The sequence below is a fragment of the Tachypleus tridentatus genome, chromosome 4 (assembly GCF_004210375.1).
Source record: "Tachypleus tridentatus isolate NWPU-2018 chromosome 4, ASM421037v1, whole genome shotgun sequence".
NCBI classification, from domain to species: domain Eukaryota; kingdom Metazoa; phylum Arthropoda; class Merostomata; order Xiphosura; family Limulidae; genus Tachypleus; species Tachypleus tridentatus.
This window is the reverse complement of record NC_134828.1, coordinates 49,914,474-49,935,860: the sequence shown is the minus strand read 5'-3', so window position 1 is coordinate 49,935,860 and position 21,387 is coordinate 49,914,474. Positions and strand designations below refer to the sequence as shown.

The following is a 21,387-nucleotide window of genomic DNA, read 5'->3' as shown; positions in this document are numbered from 1 at the left end:
GGGGCTTATCTTTGACTATAAGCTAACACAAGTTTATACCACAAGTCAAGCAGCTACAAGGCAAATGTACAAGAGTACTGAACATCCTCCATGTCCTCTCTTCCACAGTTTGGGGAGTGGATTGATGTTCTGTGCTAAAGATATATTGTGTTCTTATTCAATTGAAACTAGACAGTGGGCCTCTGGTCTATGGCTCTGCTAAGACCTCGGCCTTGAAGATGCTAGACCCCATTCATCATCAGGGACTTTGGCTCTGCACCGGAGCTTTCCGTACTTCCCCAGTCCAGAGCTTGTACACAGTCTCATAAATCTCCTCTACACCTTCAAAACTTCAATCCTTACCACAGTGTGTTTTCCTTCCTCAGTGGACCATGCTTTTTCAGAACAGACAATCTCCCATTGTTTCTTTTGGTCAGAGTTTTTTAACTCCTCTTTTTATTTTATCTAGGACTGATGCACCAGTGTGTTGTCTGTGTAATACTTAGGCCACAATAGCCCACATTTTAATGTTATGCCATCATTACAACTCTCAGTGAGGCACCATTTTAGACGTTTTGTCCCGAGGTTCATCCGTAATGTTAAACAGTATCATTGGCGATGGTGACACCATCCACCTTACAAATGTTTTTAATTTTTTGAAGGCCATTGGCATTTTTAATGTTATTTATGTTTTTAATTCATGAATTAGACTTTGTTATTTTAGCATGATTCTTTTTTTGCAAATTAAAGTAAAATTAGTTTGATGTGAAATTATAAAACAGCTATGATGTCAAATAACTCAAAACCAGGACTGGAAAGGCCAACTTTAGATGACTACTGCTGATGTTTGAACTTCTCTATTAGTAATTCTGGCAAGTTATAAGAATTAAAATTATGTAACAGAAAGTCTTTTAAAACTTGTATTACTTTACTTTCTCTCTTACTGCTGCAAACTAGATTTAAAAATTAGGTTTAATGCTATTTAAGTTTTTAATTCAAAAATTAAACTTTATTTTGTTTTACCTTGATTTCTCTTTACGAATATTTATAATTTTACTTTACTTTTAATTTTTTTTACCTGTTCTTTTGTGCAGATAGCCAATTCCTTTGTGCCATAAAATGCCAAAAATACCAAAAAACAACAACCAACCATTTTAATGTCATTCCTTTGAATCCTTTCCAACAATTCAGTGTCTTTTCTAAGTTTAGGAGCACAAGGCTGGACACAGTACTCCAGATGTGGCCTAACCATTGTTCTATACAATGACATTATAACATCATTAGGCTTCTATTCAATATTTCTGTAGATACAACCTAAAATCCTATTTGCCCTGTCACTAACATTAGCACACTGCTTGGATGGCTTAAGAGACTGATCAGCATATTACACCAAGATCCTTTTCTTTCATGACACTGTTAAGATTATTACAATCCAAATCATACTTATAATTCAAATTATGATAACCAACATGCAATATATTGCATTTATCATTATTAAAACCCATCTGTCATTTATTTGGTCAACTCACTAAATGATTTAAATGTTTTTGTAAAGCAGCAGCATTCTCTTAATAGCCAGTAACAATCAAGGCTTTGATATCATCAGCAAATATTAGTAATTTATTGACAAATTCTTCATCCATAAAATTAATGTAAATCAAAAAGAGCAGTGGTCCTGAGACTGATATCTGAGGTGTACATCACTTGCAACATTAATCCAGTTTGATTGAACTCCATTTATAACATCCTTCTTCTTTCTTCCATCAAGCCACTCGTCTGTCTGATTAGTTAACTTATCCCCCACACCTGTAGAGATAAGTCTCTTTACAGGTCTTTTGTGTGTCATTTTGTCAAATGCATTCTGAAAATCGAAATACACCAAATCTACACCCTTACCCTCATATACATGTGCAGTAACATTTTTAAAGCATATCTAAATATTTGAAGGGCAAGATTTTCCCTTAGTGAAACCATGTTGAATATCCAGACTTCCCAAAACTTTTCCCACAACTGATGTAAGATTAATTGACCTATAATTACTGGGACAACTTCTGTTACCTCCTTTGAAGATAGGAGTGACTAGCTAATTTTCAGTCTGTTGGTACTTCTCCAGTATTCAAAAACTTTCAAAAAATTGTGTTAAGTGACTCGCATATCTATTCCTCGACCTTGTTTAGAACCATCCTTTGTTTTCATCTATTAGTTGTTCAAGAAGGAATACTGTTTCCAAGTCTTCATGAATAAAAACTGGAGAAAAGCAGAATTTAATAACCTGTCTATTTCATAACCATCAGATACAAGCCTTCCCTTATGTATCTATAAATAATTCATTCTTTTGTTTTAAAAATTGATTAGAATAAATTTTTTCAACTGCTTGTAAATACAAAATAATACTTTGTGATTAAATTATGTTTTTATTTCTCTTGTTTTTATATTGAGCAGAGGCTCTGTACCATTATCTATTTTTTGTAGTTCAATATTTTAATGTTTTAGTTGTTAATCATACTGTCTTTCTGTCTTTGTACTATAATTTTTACAGAAAGCAGACTTTTTCTTTGTATCATTATCTTCATTATTTAAATTTAGCAGAGTCGTGGCAGTTTGACTATCTTCTCTATGCAGTCCATCTCTTTATAGAAAGGACATCTGTAACCTACATGTATTTGTGCTTTCTTTCTAAAGCCCATCACAACATGGAGCAGAGCTTTTGAGCACACTGTCTTCCATCTTAAATCAATGTACAGAAGAGAACATGGGGCCAATAGCAGCATTAGCACTACAAGGAATTACTGCACTTTGTACAGCAGAGGTTTGTGAACTTTTATTTAATCTCTTCAGAATTGTAACAGTAGTTACAAATGTGACTTGCATTTAGTTTACTTATATTTTAATTTCAAATTACTTTTTCTCGGGTTATAGATCAGGTATGACCTAGTGGTTAGCATGCTAGACTATGAATCTGAGGCTCCCTAGTTCACATCCTTTTGCTGCAGAATCATGCTCCATACATTAGGATGTGGGTTAATTGTGAGAGTTATAATAACTAGTAATAGTAAATTGACCATGAGCTGGTGGTGGGTGCTGTTGACTACTAGTTCAGAATTAGGAACGGTTAGTACAGATAAATCATGTTTAATTTTGCATGACTATATGAAACAAACATAAAGAATGTGAAGCTCCAAAACTAGTAAATAACAAAATATCTGATAAGAATTTTAAGATCTCATTCATAACTGTAATCACAGATTCAAAGTAATGCATTTTTTTTAGTATGATAGATATATTTATTTCCTGCAGTTTTGCTGAGATGGACATTGTTCATAAAATAAAATGTAAGGAAATTAAGGGACCAGTTGGCTTATCTAAACCAACCCAGCTCTTATTTTTCAGATATTTATTAAGCCTTCTCTTAACTCAATTGGGAAGACACCATTTTTAAATTCATTTACATTCAAAATTTAATTAAACAACTTTACTATCCAAATACATAAACAAAATTAACTCTATTATGTATATTTTGAATTTTTGTGTTATTGAAGTTTTAATTTCTTTGTATGAAAAGAAACATTAAAAAAATACTGAAACAACAGTTTTTTTATCATGTGGTTCATGCAGTAAAATATTTCCACATTTGTAGGATCTGATTGTGAACATGTAAACCTGCAATGTATATTGAATGTGTAGATGGCAGTGTATGTCTGTGTGCCTTTTAGTCACTTAAGATACAAAATCTTATTATTCTATTTACTGGGAAAGATAAATATTCCAATGCTTAACAGGTGCCACTTCGACCTTCCATACAATGACATGAGATCTACAATGTACATGTAGCTAATTAAAGTCATTAGAATATGCTATAGTTAGAGAAACAGATAGATTGTATTTAATTATCACTTTTATATTTTAGTTAATTGCATATTATTTGTGTTTTAAAAATATATGAACTATTTAATGATTTTTAAAAGTTTAACTTGTGACCTGGATTGTGAAAACATTATAAACAAAATGGTGCATGTGAGTGGCATCTTATATCAGAAGTGTGTATCTGCAGAGAGATTGCTGAAATAACTTCATAAAGGCCCACTCACAGAGAGATAAATGGGCTTGCTATCATCCATTGATATATGGTCATAAATGAAGACAAAATGTTTGCAAAGAAAATTGAAAATAAACTATAAGAGAAAAGATAAAGATGTGAAATTACACACTTGTGTACAAGATAATTCTAGTGACTTTCCACAGAGAGTTGAAGGGTATGTACATATTTGTGTTTGTTAATTTTAAACATTCCATTACATTTTATGTTGATGATAATAGTCAGTGATATAGTAGGGAAAATGAAGTAAAATATAAGCATTTGCATTAAAACACTTTTGATATTAATTTATGAGGTTTTAGAAGTTATATAAGTGTAACATGACATTGAAAGATAAAAATAGTATTATGATACTTCACATAAAATTCATCTTGCATAAGAGCCTGAAACTATTTACTTTTAGGAATGTTCACATCAGTTTTTAAACAATTTTATCCACTAGTTTTATTTTTGAAAGATTTCATGAGAGTTGCATAATTTTCTTCTCAGGGAAGTAAGTCCTAAGACTGTATTTGGATTTAAGGTCTGCAGTAATGTGAGAGATGAATTTCTCATCTTACACAGGTACATAATAATAAATGGCATCTTTGAGTCCAAAATTAAGAGATTTCTTTTAAACTCTTATTGTAATGTTCTACTATAAAAAAAACTCCAACAGACTATTCCTTTTTCATAGAGAAACCAGTAAGCAGGTCATTACTTTACAATATGTGAAAACTATCAAGTAAGAAACATATTTTAATGGATTTACACTCATACGTTTTTTTTTAATACCTACGCTTGTTTCAGTATAGTGTTCTTTTTAGCATATGATGTATGTTGTTGGTTGTGTACTGAACAAGTCCTACCTGCTCTCTAAATTTGTAGATGATTCTTGAAAGTAAGAATCAACAATATTTGTTTCATGAAAGTGCTAGCTTGTTTTCGAACATTGTTGAAACTTCAAGAAACTTGTGTGAGTCATATAAAAGCAACTACTCAAGAGACAATAGAAGAAGAATTTTATTGGTTGGCTACAGTGAGTGTGCTGTAGGCCTTGGAAGTTATAAATGTGAGTAAAGCCTGTTGATCAGAAAACTATAGAATTTGACCAGGAATGTTTGTAGATTTTGAACATTACAAACCTTTTAAATTCAGTGAATTGGTGCTCAACATTACTATTTCTATGAGGACATTGGATATTGTCACTGGTGAAAACTAATGGGTACTTCAAACTTAGCCAGTCCTCAAAAGAAGTGTACAGGCGTTTATAACTTTGTAAAAACTCTTGTATATAAACCATCTTTTGTAATAACTATAAGTAATAACCATTGTTATAATTTTTTTTTTGTATGTTAAAATATATTTGTGTTAATAAAGAAAACTGTGCATCAATTTTGTTAGCAAATATCACAAATTTGATACATATTAACATTTAATTAACTTCTAAATTAAAATTAAAATATCTGGATGTTTGAAATCTTAAAACATAGTTATGTAAATAAATCAAAGACTCGTCTGAGATAAATTATAATATCAGTTCATCCCTTAAGTGATGTCTGATTTTAGGTTCAGAAAAAGAGAAAGGATTTCAAACTCTTTTAATGTTATTTAATCAATAATGCATATTCCGTTATTATTAATTACTTCCTGCCAAGCTTTTGAATACCACTTCACTAAAATTCTTGCAGTTTGGAGATAAAGAATGTAGAGAGGGTAATTTTCACATCTTCATGTTTTCCAAGCTCTTTTCCATCAAGATAGTTTTGCAAACTATAGAATAGATAATCAGATGGGGCAAGGTGTGGAGAATAAGGAGGATGTGGAAGTTTTTTCCAGTCTGGCTCTTCAGTATTTGCAGATGTGATTCCTGCTGTATGGGACTGTGCATTATCCTGCTTTAACACAACACATTTATGATTGATCAAAGCAAACCTCTTTTCTTTCATGGCAACATTCAAGCACTCTAACTGTTGACAATAGAAGTTTGATGTAATTGTTACATTGAGTGGCAGCAACTCGACAATATTCCACCAAACACTTAACAACATTTTCCTCGGGTGTAGGCCCATTTTGGGCTGTGTTTTAACCAGTTTACCTGCACTTAGCCATTGTCTGTGGCATTTAACATTTTTATAAAATATCCATTTTTTATCTCATAAAAGGTGAGTTACATTCACAAAAGTGCAGAGAAGTGCAAATGTCCGCTTTTGCTTTAAGGTTGGCTTCTGTCAAATCATGGGGGACCCATTTTCCAAGTTTTGACACCTCTCCAAGCTGTTTCAGATGGTGGTGTACTGTTGAATGGGTTGAATTAAGCTTCTGTGCTAGTTCTTCAACTTACAGCACAACCTTCATTATGTGCAGCCATCAGTAAGTCATCATTAAACTCAACAGGACGACCTGAACATGGCGCATCACTTAAGCTGTAGTCACCTGATCTGAACTTCTGAAACCATCTTCGACATTTTCGTTCATTGAGAGACTCTGCACCATAAACACCTTGAATATTTCATGTAGTTTCTGCTGCACTGTTGCCTTTTTTAAACTGATAAAGCATTATATGCCAATTGTGCTCCTCAGACACATCCATCTTCATAAGGGCTTATTTGATTAATGATCTGAAAAAGTGGAGTTGGGTTAGTTTTTTTATTTGTATGAACATTTTTATACACTTCCTACTACATATTTTAGTCATTAAAGCCTTCTACAATGAAAGAAATGATGATGCACTTTTTGTATTAAATTTTTATATTTATATATTTTGTATTTATCAATACCAACAAGGTTTGATCTTTCTGATTATCAAGATTTGTTTCAGTCATTTTTGCTCAAACAACTTAAAAAATATAACAAAAGTGAATTCCTTAAACTTGCCAAAAATTTAGAATTAGAGGTAAAAAAAATCAATTAGAAAAAATGAACTAGAAAGCATTTTGTTGAAATATTAATCAATGATGATTTGTTGTCTGAGGAAATATTAGGGGACTTTAGTGTCTCTTAGCCAACCAGAGTTGAGTGATAAAGATAAGTTAGAAATCCACTTAAAACTCAAGAAATTAGGCTTGAATAAGCTTATATCGAAGCCACAAAAGAGAAAGAGAAGACCTATATTGAAGCAAAAAAAAGAGAAAGTTTGTATTAAAGTGGAAAGAGAATGTAAAAGTCTCATAGCTGAATAAGTCTGTATCCAAGCTGAGAAAGAAATTAGGCTGAAGGAAATGAGACTCAACTCTGATTGATAAGGGCAAAATGACAACTTTGAACTTAATTGATTTATTAAGGTACCACTATTTAATGAAAATGAAGTTGATAAATACTTCCAACATTTTGAGAAGGCTGCTCAAACTACAGAATGGCTCATTTAAAAATGGTCATTATTATTTCAGAGTGTTTTGACTGGTAAAGCCAATAAAGCTATGATGTTCTTTCTCTAGAAGATTGCACAAATTGTGATAATATTAAAGCAACTATCCTCAAAGTATATGTGTTGATACTGAAGGCTTATCACCAAAAGTTTTGAGGTTATCATAAGCAAGATATCCAAACTTATATGGAATTAGCCCACTTAAAAGGGGTTTATTTTGATTGATGGTATAATTCTATACATATTGACAACAATTATGACAAATTAAGACAAGTTTAACTGAGAAATCTAAATGTTGTAGGAGTGATGACCTCAAAACTTGTTTGGATGAAAAGAAAGTTGAAACACCACAGGAAGCAGCTGCTCTTTCTCATGATTATGCTTTAAAACATAAAACCACTTTTCATGAAAAGAATTTCTTGCTATCTTAGCAAAAATTTATAACTGTTCAATTCACTGAAGTTGACAATTCTTCTAAAAAAATCCAGTCCTTTTAATTTGAAATCTTCAGGCCTAGTATATGTAACATAATAAATTAGATTCCCCTCTGAGATAAATTATAATATGTTACAGTATATTCTCACTTCAACTCAACAGCCATATGGTGTAGAGTTTCAGTATGACATTGATGAAATATAGTTCATATATTAATAACATTTTAAAGGGGCAAAAAGGAGCTTATTAGCCCAGCAAGGATGTCCCTTACAGCTCCCACCTGTAATGACCCTTTATTACTGATCTATTCATCTAGTCTTTTCTTGAACTCAGTTAAATTTTCTGCATCTGCCACTTTTTAAAATAGTTCATTCTAAATTCCAACCATCTTATTATTACATTCACATTAAGTGATACTCTTAGTAATTTTCTCTGTTTAACCATATTGTGACAGAGTGTGGTAAAAGGTTATCAGAATTGTGCAGTAATTTTCTGCTTCTGCCAACCTTGATGGCATCTCATTCCAAAAGCCAACCACCCTATTTGAAAAGTAATATTGCCTAAGCTGCAGATGACTTCTACTTTGCCAGAATTTGAAGTTATTACCTCTTGTTCTATTGCTTAGACTGCTAAGCACGAAAATGTTTAATGGATCTGTATAATCAATATTCTAAATAATCTTAAATTGGGGAATCAATTCCCCTTTCATCCTTCTTCTTCCAGAGCAAACAAGGTTAGAGATTTTAGTCTCCCTTTATAGGATAATCCTATCATCTCAGGTATTTTAGTGGCTCATCTCTGAACCTTCTCCAACAATTCATTGTTCTTCTTGAGGAAAGAAATTCAAAACTGTACACATTATTTTAAAAGAGGTTTTACAAGTGATCTATGTAGTGAAAAAATATCCCTTACCTTGCCTTCAAGAATAACTTGAAATTGTTTAGTTTTATTGAGTGTATAATAACTAGCTTTCATATTTGTGTAATGTACTTCAAATGTGCCAGAAGTGAAATATAAAATATATGTATATAATAGTTTTTATATTGATGTTTAATGCTGTAAATGATATTCCTAATCAGTATTCTACTTATTGATTTATTAAGCAAGAAGATAAACTAAGTCTGTATTCCTCAGTTCAGAAATGAACTTGTCTTGATGCAGTTTATGTCAATACAAACCATTTCAAGTTTAGCATCTTTGTTTCCAAGTTATCAGTAATTATGCATTCAACTGTTTGATTATGGAAAGAACTTTTTCACAGCATTGTTGCTGCTTAATAAAAATAAACTTGTAACATTCCAATTAAATTGCCAATATTTTTCTTTACCTTTTTAGCTTATTTAAATATTGTGAGCTAAGTTCCTATAAGTATCTGATTACGTAGGATTAGGTAAGCTACTTCCTGACCCTTAAACAATATTTTCATGCTTATTGAAAAATAAGTGTAAAAGTTAATATTAATTGTCTGACAGTTACACAAGTTCATGTAGGATGTTGTATACTTCTTAGGTTATTGATCTGAGAACAACATGGAGAGTTTTAGCACCAAGACTTACTAAAGATAAGAGGTATGCCTTTGCATTGTTTTTGTGACTTTCTTGTAGAAAATACATTGCCATGAAACCTGTTTTTCTTAAAATATAGAACAACAAACAAAGAAGTAAAACAAGCATTTATTTCTTATAGCTATGACATTTAAGTTTGATTGCTGCTGAACATAGGTTGCTAAGTCTTTTAACATTTTGCATGTGGAGGATAAATTTTTTTTAGGTTTTATATGTAAAGTTGAATAATCAAAAATCATAAATAACTATACTGTTAAGGTAGAATTCCAGTATAATTTATTAAGCTTTGTAACTAAGATGTATTTAAGTCTAAAGTAAGTTTAAGAACTGGGTTGTAAGTAGTAATAATCTATACACATCCATAATGTATAATAATTGAAACATGACTGTATTTTACCAAAAACTAGTCTACTAAGGCACAGCCAAGACAGCTCACTCTGTAAAGGTCAGTTTTATATTATTGGATGTGCTAACATGAGTGCACGTGCATTTCATCAATGCAGCTTCTGTAATGTTAGCCAGGTATGACTGGAAGTTTAGTATAAAAGGTGTGTGTGTGTATATATAAATAAAGGTATAATGTTATGAGATTTTAGCTACGTAAACTAAACATTTGTGTTTTCATGTTATTATTTGTAGACATTATAGAACATAAAAAGAATAACTTATATTTATTTTTTAATTTTTTATGATGGTTACGAGGCCAGTCAAATTGGCAGATTCTGTGTAGTTAGGGTAGAGAAAATAACAGACAAAATACAAAGCTTTACAAAAAATAAATGTTTGAAATGTATTTAGGAGGTTTTGGAGATTACAAAAATAATGTTTGAGATTTTGGAAATGAAGAATATTTTTTTAATCATAGCATGAAAATCGCTTTGTACTCAGACTAGTAACAAAACATACTCATTATTTTCACAAACAAATCTTGCAAAAATTATTTTATTAAAAAAAATTGATTTTTTGTGCACAGAAGATTTGTAATCTTTACTAAAGGTTTACCAAATTTTGTGGAGGTACACATACTGCATCTAAAATTATGGTATAAATACTCAATTTGTGTATATGATGCCAAGCTCATTGTGAGAGTGTTTATTAATAAATGGCAGATCATATCAGTTGTGTCTATGCTGTAAAAAAGCTAGTAACAAAATGAGACTGGTGATTCAAATAAGATAGTGTAAGTGTACAGGGATTAGAAAGGACCAGTGAAAACTATCCAGACTATGTTGCGTAAAGTGGTTTCATTTAGAGATATGTTTGATATGCTGATTTAAAATAATGGAAAGCAAATTAAATACCATTTATTACTGTTCTTGAAACATTAGTTTTTATGTACAGACTTTTCTGAATAAAACTAATGGTTCAAAATGCGTCTCTGATAAAATGTAGTTTTTTCTGTACAAGTAGTTTTTGAGCTATGAGATGTTTAGATATTTGGTTTTATTTGAATATATAACCTGTATAATTAACTTTTTTACTCTCTGCACTGTTTATATTAAAGAAACTGTTGTTTAATTAACACATCATGGATGTCTTGGGATTTAAGAATGAAATGTTTAAGTACTTAATTCTCCTATAATATTCAACATTTTACTAGATATCCATATTAATGATGATACATTGTGAGAGAGAATGATGGAACTTGTGTATGCTTTGATAATGTCATTGTCTTTCACTTGTGTTATGTTAACATGATAATAAATTGATAAATAGTGGTTTATAAGTATGAAGAAGAAGACAGACCAGTGCTTTATTGAAACATAGTATGTTCTATATGTAAAGTAAGTTTCATTATGTTTATGGCTACACCGATCTTTAACAAATGGCAAAATGAAAAGTGAAAAACTACTTTGTTATTACAATTGTACAGCTGAACACTTCTACTTACTTTAACGTGTGGGTACAGACTTGTACTGAAAACTCCTATTTTAGTTACTTAATAGTAACAGTTTTTATATACACATACATTTATGTACTGTAGATTTTTTTTTTACTATAATTGCTTATCATTTTTACAGAAGACTCTTTAAGCTCATTAGCTCTAGGCAGTGGCAATGAAATATCAGTTGTGTCATTGTTAGAAGGTTATGTGATAATCTAAATTACTAATGAGTAACTCCATATGAATGGATGATGACTAGAAATCTAACAAGAACAAAATCTATAACTAAATACTGGGCATTACCACCACAGAAAAAGTTTTTATCAGGACTTTCTTGTAGATGGCAGCACACTAGAAGTATAACTGTAAGTTAATACTATTTAGTGTATAATTATTAAAAAGGTTATTAACTGATAATTACACTTAGGCTATTAACCATGACAATAGTTAAAAACTAATTTGAATACTTCCATTGCATAATTATTAAACAAATTTAGTAGATTTAAGTGAATGTTTTATTTGTGCTCCTTGTAACTCAGATTGAGATGCTTTCATGTTTTAGAAGATCAGTAATTTCAGCATAGAAGGTCCAGAGATTGTTTTTGACCAGTTATATGGACCTTATGTGTATTGTTTGAAATCAGAAGTTAGTAATAGCTTTGATTCTGTTTAACCTAAATTTAAAACCAACAGATATTTCTTTTTAAATATTTTATTTGTTTAGAATTAAGCACAAAACTACACAATGGACTATCTGTGCTCTGGCCAGCATTGGTATTGAAACCCAGTTTATCACAGTTTGAGTCAGTAGACATATTGCTATGCCACTGGGGGGTGTTTTTTAAATGTAGATTTTGGTTGTTATTCCCAGTCTCACCTTCAGGAAAGCTTAAAAGTGCCTTAATATTTTGTATACATTACCCATTACTTTTTATCTCCATAGACAGCAAAATATATCCTGGTGGTATCTGTTTTTGTTGGGTTTTTATCATGAGTGTACAATAGACTTATAATAAACAGTAATTAGGTAGCGTAAAAACATCTGGTAGGTGGCAGCACTACAGTTATCCTTTTCTTGTCATCAGTTTAAACTTTTTTTGGTCAAGCTCATACTTTGTGAAAAAAACCTTTGAAATTTGCATTATTTTCTGCACACTATAAAGAAGGATTATTTTAGACTAAAGTTGAAAAATCTGAAGATATAGTTTGATAAATGGTGAGCCTGGGTCAGTAGATGGAAGGTAGGATTTATTTACAGATAAAGTTTGAATTGTGTCTTGGCATTCATTAGTTGGGCATTTGTCAGTAAGTGCCCATATTGTGGTTTAACGTAAAGTTGTATACAAATCAGGCCTAGATTTTTTTTTTTTTAACTTCATGAGGTTTTTGGCACAACTCTGAATTACTGTACATTTTCTGTTTGTACTTATCTTTATGACTCCTTTCTCTAGTACCTTATGTCTTTTATTACTGTTTGTAGTACTCATCTTTCTTTCCAACTATCTTTTGTTTTTGTCTGTCTTTACCCTGTTTGTTTGTTTTTTTACTCTATCTCTGCCCTTTATTTCTTCACGTAGTCTTTTCATCATAGCTCAAATAGTTTTGGTGAAGACACCTATTCTTCTTTGTTTGTCACTTTGGTTTCCAATTCTTCTTCTTTCCTCTTCATTTTTATGTTTTATTTTTTTGTTTTTGAGATCTCCTATATATCTGGAACCTTTGTGTCACCCATTTGCTTATAGAACTGGTTTTGGGGATGTTTCCTTGATTTTCTGTCTACCACCTATCATCAGGAGTCACATTGGTTATTCCTCTCCTCCTTGTTCTATCATTTTTGTTCATTGTTCTCCATCTTGCACAACCAACCATCATCACTTTCAGTGGTGACTTCCCTTTGTAATCAATCCTGGCCTGTGGTCTCATCAGTCTACCTCTTCCACTTTATCCTTTTTTGTTCTTTTTCTCTGGCAACCTTGGGTTTCTGCATATTATTTCTCATTGTCCTCTTTCATATCATCTTCTCACTAACCGTTTACGTCTTCTTCATCTATAGAATGTAGTTTGTCATCTTTGTTGACAGTAGGAGATATAAAACCTATCTCCCACCTTACTCACATTTTTAATTCTTATCTTTTTGTTATTTCCATTATGTTAGAGATGTTGGAGCCATTTTTCAGTTTGTATTTGATTATTTTTCTGTTGTCCTTGATCCCTGGTGGATGACTTTCTCTATTTTCTATTATTATTTAGTTGTTTGGCTTACTATGATAGGAATTGGCAATTGCTACATACATTCTTCTTCAGGTCTTTTGCCTGGACTGACTGGTCTAACTATCCAAGTCTGGTTTGACTCCTCTTTCAGTTTCTTGTCTATGTGGAGGCTTTTTCCACTCTCACACAGTGTTAGCTCAACCTTTTCCACAGCATGTTTATTCTTTGAAAATTTTGGTATCAAAGGCACTTTTACCTCTTACATTAGGGGAATTCTGCTTCCTTAGGGGCTTGGAATCCTCTTGGTCTTGCACACATGTATCCCTTTCAGTTGATTCTGAAAGATTATTGGAACACACTCTGCATTTTTTTATCCTTCATAAGTCTCCTTCTTTATACATTATTTTGTCATTGTGGATGGACTGCTCTAACTCATTCCAGTGTATATCCCTCCCATCCTAACTTGCATCTTTCTATTGATTTCTCTATTTCTGACTGAGGGTGGTTATTAACAGTACCACTCTCTCAAGGGTCTGGACTTCAGAGGAGCATTCTATGCATATCAAATTTTTGGAGATGACTATGACCTATTGAGCCTGCCCTCTTCTTTATCTTAACTGTCCAGTCATCTTGTAATGATCCATTTAGACAACTCTAAAATTGTTACATTAACATGTACTTTCTCATGTTTTATTTATCCTTTTGCCTACAGTCACTAGTTTCACCTTACAATTTATGTCCCTGGAGTTTGTATCTGGTGATGGATCATTTTTCTCACCTTGACAGTATCAATCCCATTGAGTAATTCTTATATCCTTTGGTCTTCTGTTGAATTTTTTTTCACATTTCAATATAATTCAAGTCAATGCTTTTGTGACTCCCACTTTAGAGGTCTCTCCTCTAACAACCTCGGTTGTCCATTTCCAATGACAGGGTGTTGCACTTTCATCCTTATGTATGAGAATTGTTAAGTCCCTTGCAGAATGTATAGGAATTTCCCATGGAGTAACCCTTTTTTTTTTCTTATTCTTTTCAGTATTTTACCCGTGCCTTGTGTCAGCAGACATGAGCTATCTGCTGCCATTTGTCTCTCAGCCATTTTCTTCAGTAGGTTGTCTTAATCCTCACATTTTACTTCCTTCTTTGCTGACTATTTCATTTAGTGCAGGCTTGCATGTACCTTCTGTCACCTGGTCTCTCTCCCTTACTAGGAATTTGTGTTGTTCTGTTGGCTTTTGTTTGCTCCATTTGAGCTGTTGGCCTCTCTTTTTTATCATTTGTCTCTCAAGACATATTTTATCCTTCTAATTGCTTGTGATCATTGTTATTCAGACATTTAAGTTTTAGATGCTTCCTATATTACTTTATAGAGACCAGTGGATGATGTATCCAGACTAATACTTTCTTCCAAAGAGTTGGTCTTCCCAGGAAGGCAATGGAGTGTTTTCTTTTGTCTCTCTTTCTTTTTTCATCATTCTTCAGTATTTCCAATCAAGATTGCCTTTTATGTCTTCTATGCACTATCCACTGCTGTCTTGCTCAGACTGCTTCTTTTCATGGAAACTGCTATCACCTATTTTTACCAGAGCAAACATTCTCCTGATGAGACTTCTCTTCCATTTAACTGTTTAGACATTGCAACCCATTCATCTTGCATACTGTTTGTTCGTAAGCCTGATGGTATGCTTTTGTATGTCTTTTTCAGCAAGTTTCTGCATGCATCTTCTCTTGCCTCTTTCATCTCTGGCCTTTGGAGGAGATCTGACAATCTGGTATGTATACTATGCTTAACAAATTTCTCTCTTATTATTTACATCACTGAGATTTCCTTTCTCTGCCTCTGTTTTTTGTCTCCCTCCATTCACCATTCTCCAGTCTACCCAAAGGCTCTAGTATGTTGAGTTTTGCTTGTTGTGTTTTTCAGTTATCTTCATGTCATTCATGTTTTGTGACACTTACATATGTATACCATGATTTTTATACACTTCCTAACACATCGGAAATTCCTTTAAAAAAAAAAAGTAAAAAGAAGCAGAAAACAAACTGAAGAGGCAAGACTCACCAGAATAAGTATTACATGAGATACTACATCATATGTTCCTTATAGCTGCTGTTACAAGAATTCACTGAATGATCATTTTTGTCTAACATGATATATGTACTTGAAATTCTCATCGAGTGGGAGAAAAGGTAAATTGTTAAATCTCTCTGCCCTTGACATGGGGTTTTCTGGGTGACTACTTTAGTAGTATATTTCTGTAATTGATGTGGCATTTTCATCACATTTTATTAAAAAGTGAATAAATGGTTAGTGTTGTTATATCGTTACACCTGGCTCATGCTTGCTTTCTTTAATTGCAGCAACCATTTGCACTGTCTTTCTGTGGGGACCAATTTCCAACTGTTTGTTCCTGATGACAGTGTCCCATGCACACTCTTCAGTGTTTTTCTTAAGTTTTATTTCTTCCTTTTCTGTTCTTCTAAATTATTTCCCAGTTTCCAGTCCACAGAGGATGTTCTTGTTTGGCATTGCAGTGCATCCCTTTGTAGGGCTCCGTGGTGGGTGGGGTCAATGAGCACTGAAATTTCTTTTTTTTATTATGAATTCCCCAAATGAAAATGTAAACAAAGAGATCATAGGTACATGACCACATCTTGAAGATTCTGAACAGCAGTATTTTAACTTCTTCAACACCTGTACCTCATTTTCTGATATTACATTTTTTTTTCAGATGAATCTTTAGGGCAAATGTTCTCCTTTTTTTACTCAGAGAGGTCTAGAATTACTTGCTGGCTCTCTTAAGTTAGTAAAAAAGTTACATCCTGGGGACATGTTGGTGGAAACATCCATTTAAACACACAGTGAACTCCTTGCATTTGAAGGCCATCAGGGACGTACCCATTGAGGTTACTCTCCATGCTATTTTAAATTCGTCACAAGGAGTAATTGCTGAGAGGGATTTGAAGAACATTCCCAAGATAGAAATCCTCAGCGGATTTACTTTGCAGCAATTTTCTTTGTACAGAAATGACAGGTTGTGTGATGGAGGAGTGCACAGAGGAATGGCACTGTTGGTTGATCATCATGTGCCTGCTCTGTCTTTGCCACTTGATACACCCTTGAAAGCCATAGCCATACTTGTTTCTTTGGGTCATACCATCACTCTTTGTTCTCTCTACTTGTCTTTTGGAGAGACCTATGATCAATCAGACCTTGATGCTTTCATTAAACAGTTGCCTTCTCCCTTTTTAATCTTGGGGAATTTTAATGGACATAATCCTATCTTTGGTGGCACTGATATTGATGGGAGGGGTTTTCTCTCATTTATCTTTGGGGGTTGACAGTGACTCACAGAGCAGTGATCATTTTCCCATCATTTTAAGTTTCCCAATGCCACCCAACCTGCATGTCTCAGTGAAAGCTGGACTAGGCCAATGGATCCTCTTTTATTGCTCTCTCAGAACTTGATTCTGCCACCATTTATAAGCCATCAAGAAACAACTGCATGGCAGCAGTTACTTATTGTATTATCCAGGTAGCTGCTTAATGTATTTCTAAAACTTCAACACGTTTTCCACTGTATCCTCTTCTGTGGTGAAATCCTGTCTGCCACATGGCATGGAAGGCTCAAAAACAGGCCTGGGTATTCCACACTTTCAAACTGCTTCACTTTTCAACAGGTAAGATGTCAAAGTTAGAAGGAATTTTGGATTAAGTTCACAACTAGCTTCTCTTCTACTACCAGTTCCAAAGTCATGTAGGACAAGATTCAGAAGGTCACTGGGCAATATACTTATGCCCACCTTTTGATATTGCTCTCTGATGGCCAGGAAGTTGCCGATGCCTTCCAATGGTATGGGGTCAGGTGTCTCTGTGGATTTTGGTTGTTGTTGGTTGTTGCACACAAGATCTCCTCTACAGTTTTTGTGTTCACTGCTGAATTGTATGCCATTTCTATTGCCCTGGATCACGTAGAAGCTATGCAGTACATGAACTTCACCATTTCACTGATATTCTCAGCTCTCTACTGTCCCTGGAATCACTTCACATTAGTTCTCACCCTATATTCAAAACTGACTGGCCCATTTCTCTTTATCATCCATTTCTGTCCAGTTCCTCTGGATACTGGGCTACATCAGTATTTGCAAAAACAAGCTCTCTGACATTGCAGCTAAGTCCGTTTACTCTGGTGCTATCATGGCTGTGCCTGTCCCATATTTAAGACTCAGCTCTGCACCACTTGGCAGTCAACTTGGAGTGAGCACCATGATAATAATACACATACATTCTGGCCACATGATACATTATCAGTGGCAGTAGATTTACATAATATCCATTACTGTAAATCTCCCAGTTATGTGAATGTAATATATGAATGAATAAACAACAGTTGGTTGGGTAAAGATTATTTCCTGCTTATGAAGGATGAAATCTCCCACCAAGTCTATCAGGTGACCCTCTGTCCCATGGATGCCATACCCCATGGACTTTTCCTTTTTGTTGCTATTTCACAAAGAAGCCCTTCACAATTTTTAATGTGGAATACTAGCTGTTACTAGTGCAAGAGAGGTAAGTATTGTTTGTGAAGTCAACATGTTCTTTACTTAAAAATGTATATCATATATCTATATATGCACCACCTTCCAACTCTTCCTTCCAATTTCCTGTGTGTCATCAGGAAGAAACTTGTAATTGTTTGCTAGTTCTAATGATTATTACATTATAGATTGTAGAAATAGGAGTTTTTCAAGGCTTATTCCATGTGCAGGAAGTTTTACAGCAGTTGTGGGTAAGGTAATAACTGTTAATGGTGTGGAGAGATTAAGCATACATCTGAAATGTATTTTCAAATAAGAAAAATGTTAACTTAAAGCTCATTAAACTTCATTAGTTGCTATCAGTTGTACATTATATCTCACACAGTCTTTCTCAGAAGCCATGATTTTCATTTTAAACCTGAAATAAACAAATTTTGGAATAATTATTGGCTGTACCAAAATGTAATGCTCTAATGAAACAGTTGGAGAAAATCATGTTGATTCTCCTGATCACTCTTGATTGTCAGTATTGATGTAACCAGGCATATGTTGAGCTGTCTGATTCTCTTTTTTCTTGGTTAATTACCAACAATTTATGGTGCCAGTTTGTTCTAGTGAGAGGTATTTTTTTCTTTGAATGATAATTTCTGATGATAGATGCCTATGTATCTTTGATGAAAGAAATGGTCTTTGGAAAGCTTTTATAAATTAGCATACATGAGACATACATCCATTATGTTATCCCATATTTTGTAGTATAACCATAATCAAATTATATTGTTGAAGTTACTGTTATGTCACATGACAAATTAAACAGATTTATATGAAGGTGTTTCTGTGGTAGTGCTAATAAGGTGCCATTCAACATGCTGGACATATATAGCAGCTAAATTCTTGAAGCAAAGTGTTTATTGTATTGTATATTCACTGAAGTAAATTCCTTTGTTATATATGAATGTTTCCCTGATTTTACTAAGGGGGGTTTTGAAACAAAATTTAAAAAACAATACCAATTCACTTAATGAGAATTTAAAATTTATTTTTCAGACCTATAGTTACCAAGAATTTGTTTGCATTCCTGTCTCTTGTTCCACAAGTGGGAGTTCCAACTGTAGATTATGAGAAGTTTATGTCAGATATTGTATCACTGTTGTGGAGACACATCTCACTCGAAAATAATCCTGTAACTATTGGGGCTGCATACAAGACATTGGCAGCATTTCCTGCTAACTTACACTTCCTTAAGGTCTTGCCTGATCAGGTATTTAGTGATGGCATTAATATTTTTGTATGGAGTTATTGTAAGAATAAAATATTTTAAAGTATTAAATAACACTGACAATACTTACATACAGCTCAAAATAAATAAATTATACTTTTGACACTGATATCCAGCATTAAATGTGTTACAGTTATAACAAGCCATAAACATAACTTACAGTGCAAATACTTGACATAATTAAATACTAAGAATTTGTAGTAAAAAGCAGCAGGAAGAATTACTGCTAGAAAAAACTGATATATACAGTACTGTGCAAGAGTGTTAGGACAAGAGAATATTTTGTCATTCTTTCCATTTGATTGAGCTAATTTTTCATTCCATAACAGAATGCAAATTTCAACACTATGGTATTGCTTTCATTCATCCCTGTTGACAACTGAATGAGCCAGGGTGAGAATACTTACTATATTTTAGAAATTCCCTTATACTTGTACCAAGGGCATGTCATAAGGGTTCTGCTTGATTAAACATACTGATCAAATTTAGGCATTTGAAATAACTGTTGTGGTACCGATGCATTGCTTTAACTATATAGAAAGAAGCTGGCAAGGAGCTAGCATATGATACTGGTATATGCTAAATAAATACATTTAATAGCATTCTACAAATAATCCTCGATAAAAACAATAATTAACACTATATATTAAGTTTTGCTGTTATGCCATGATCTAAAAACATAGAGAATTGTTAGTAGAGCACAGAGTTTGCATAAAAATTTTGTGATGCTGATTGGAATCTCCAACCAATTGCTGCAGTTTTGAAATGTTCTCCAAATACTGTCAAGTACACCTTAGATTGCGAGAATGAGGTAGATAAATTTGAAAATAGGAAAGAAAAAGGCAGAACATCTAAAAGCAATAATACTGATGTTAAGTATCTTCATGTATGGAGTCTTTGTTACAGAAGAATTACTGCCACTGATCTCAAGCATGAGATAAATGACCATGTACCAAAGGTGTTCAAGTCTATAATACCAAGGAGATTAAACGAGAATGAAATATTTGGTCATGTAGCAGTTCAAAATACTTTACTGCAATCTCCAAATATTGTCAAGAGACTGAAATTTGCCAAAATTATTTGCTTTTATTATTTATTATTATAAGAATAATTACAATATAAAAAAATAGAAACTTGTTAGGCAAGGTAATGAGAGGCAAATAAAAAGTTTCATGGGGTGTATGTGCCAGCAACTTGTGTATTATCCTATTTAATGCAGTGACATGTGTTGGGGTATTTTTAGTCAGGGGTGATTCAGAGGTCAATAAAGTAAAAATTAGTAATTATAAATACGTATATTTTGTTACAAGATTTGAGCTATAATTTTTATGATGGTTTATAAGTCAGCAAATTGACCAAAACCGTATAGAGCTGATATTGATAAAATAATGGATTAAATATAAAATTTTGTTGAAAACAACATTTGATGATTACCTGTAAGGATATAGAGATTATTTAAATAAAACTTGACAGTTTTCAGATAAAGAAAAGTATTTTTAATCATAAAATCAAAATTACTTTGCATGTTGGATAGTCAACACTCTGGGAGAAAAAATTTACAAACAAATTTAATTTTTACAAAATTTAATACTTAATTTTAAAACCCGATATTTTTTTTGGAAGCCTTTTAATATTTATTAATTATCTGCAGAAATTTGTAAAGATACTTGTACATTATCAAGAATTATTATTTAATTACTCTCATGGAAAAAATTTACAAACAAATTTAATTTTTACAAAATTTAATACTTAATTTTAAAACCTGATATTTTTTTAGGAAGCCTTTTAATATTTATTAATTATCTGCAGAAATTTGTAAAGATACTTGTACATTATCAAAAATTATTATTTAATTACTCTCATGGATATGGTTTTGCATGGTCAACTCTCAATCTGAGGGTTGCAGGTTTGAATCCCTGTCACACTAAACATGCATGTCCTTTCAGCTGTGAGAGTATTATAATGTGATGGTCATTCTCACTATTGATAAAAGAGTAGCCCAAGAGTTGGCAATGGATGGTAATGACTATCTGCATTCTTTCTAGTCTTACA

The 21,387-nt window shown here is 32.7% G+C and overlaps 1 protein-coding gene across 7 annotated transcripts in view; it reads left to right on the top strand.

Moving 5' to 3' along the window:
• LOC143249099 (focadhesin) overlaps window positions 1-21,387 on the top strand; it is a 122,347-nt gene that overhangs the window by 47,454 nt on the left and 53,506 nt on the right. For all 7 annotated transcript variants that reach the window (XR_013027523.1, XM_076498358.1, XM_076498360.1 and 4 more), the window contains 3 exons: window positions 2,662-2,788; window positions 9,366-9,424; window positions 19,104-19,317. Coding sequence is in view for 6 of the 7 variants with exons in the window: in XM_076498358.1 (XP_076354473.1) it covers window positions 2,662-2,788; window positions 9,366-9,424; window positions 19,104-19,317 (400 nt within the window). In the remaining variant the exon portion in view is untranslated. The remainder of the gene's footprint in view (window positions 1-2,661; window positions 2,789-9,365; window positions 9,425-19,103; window positions 19,318-21,387) is intronic.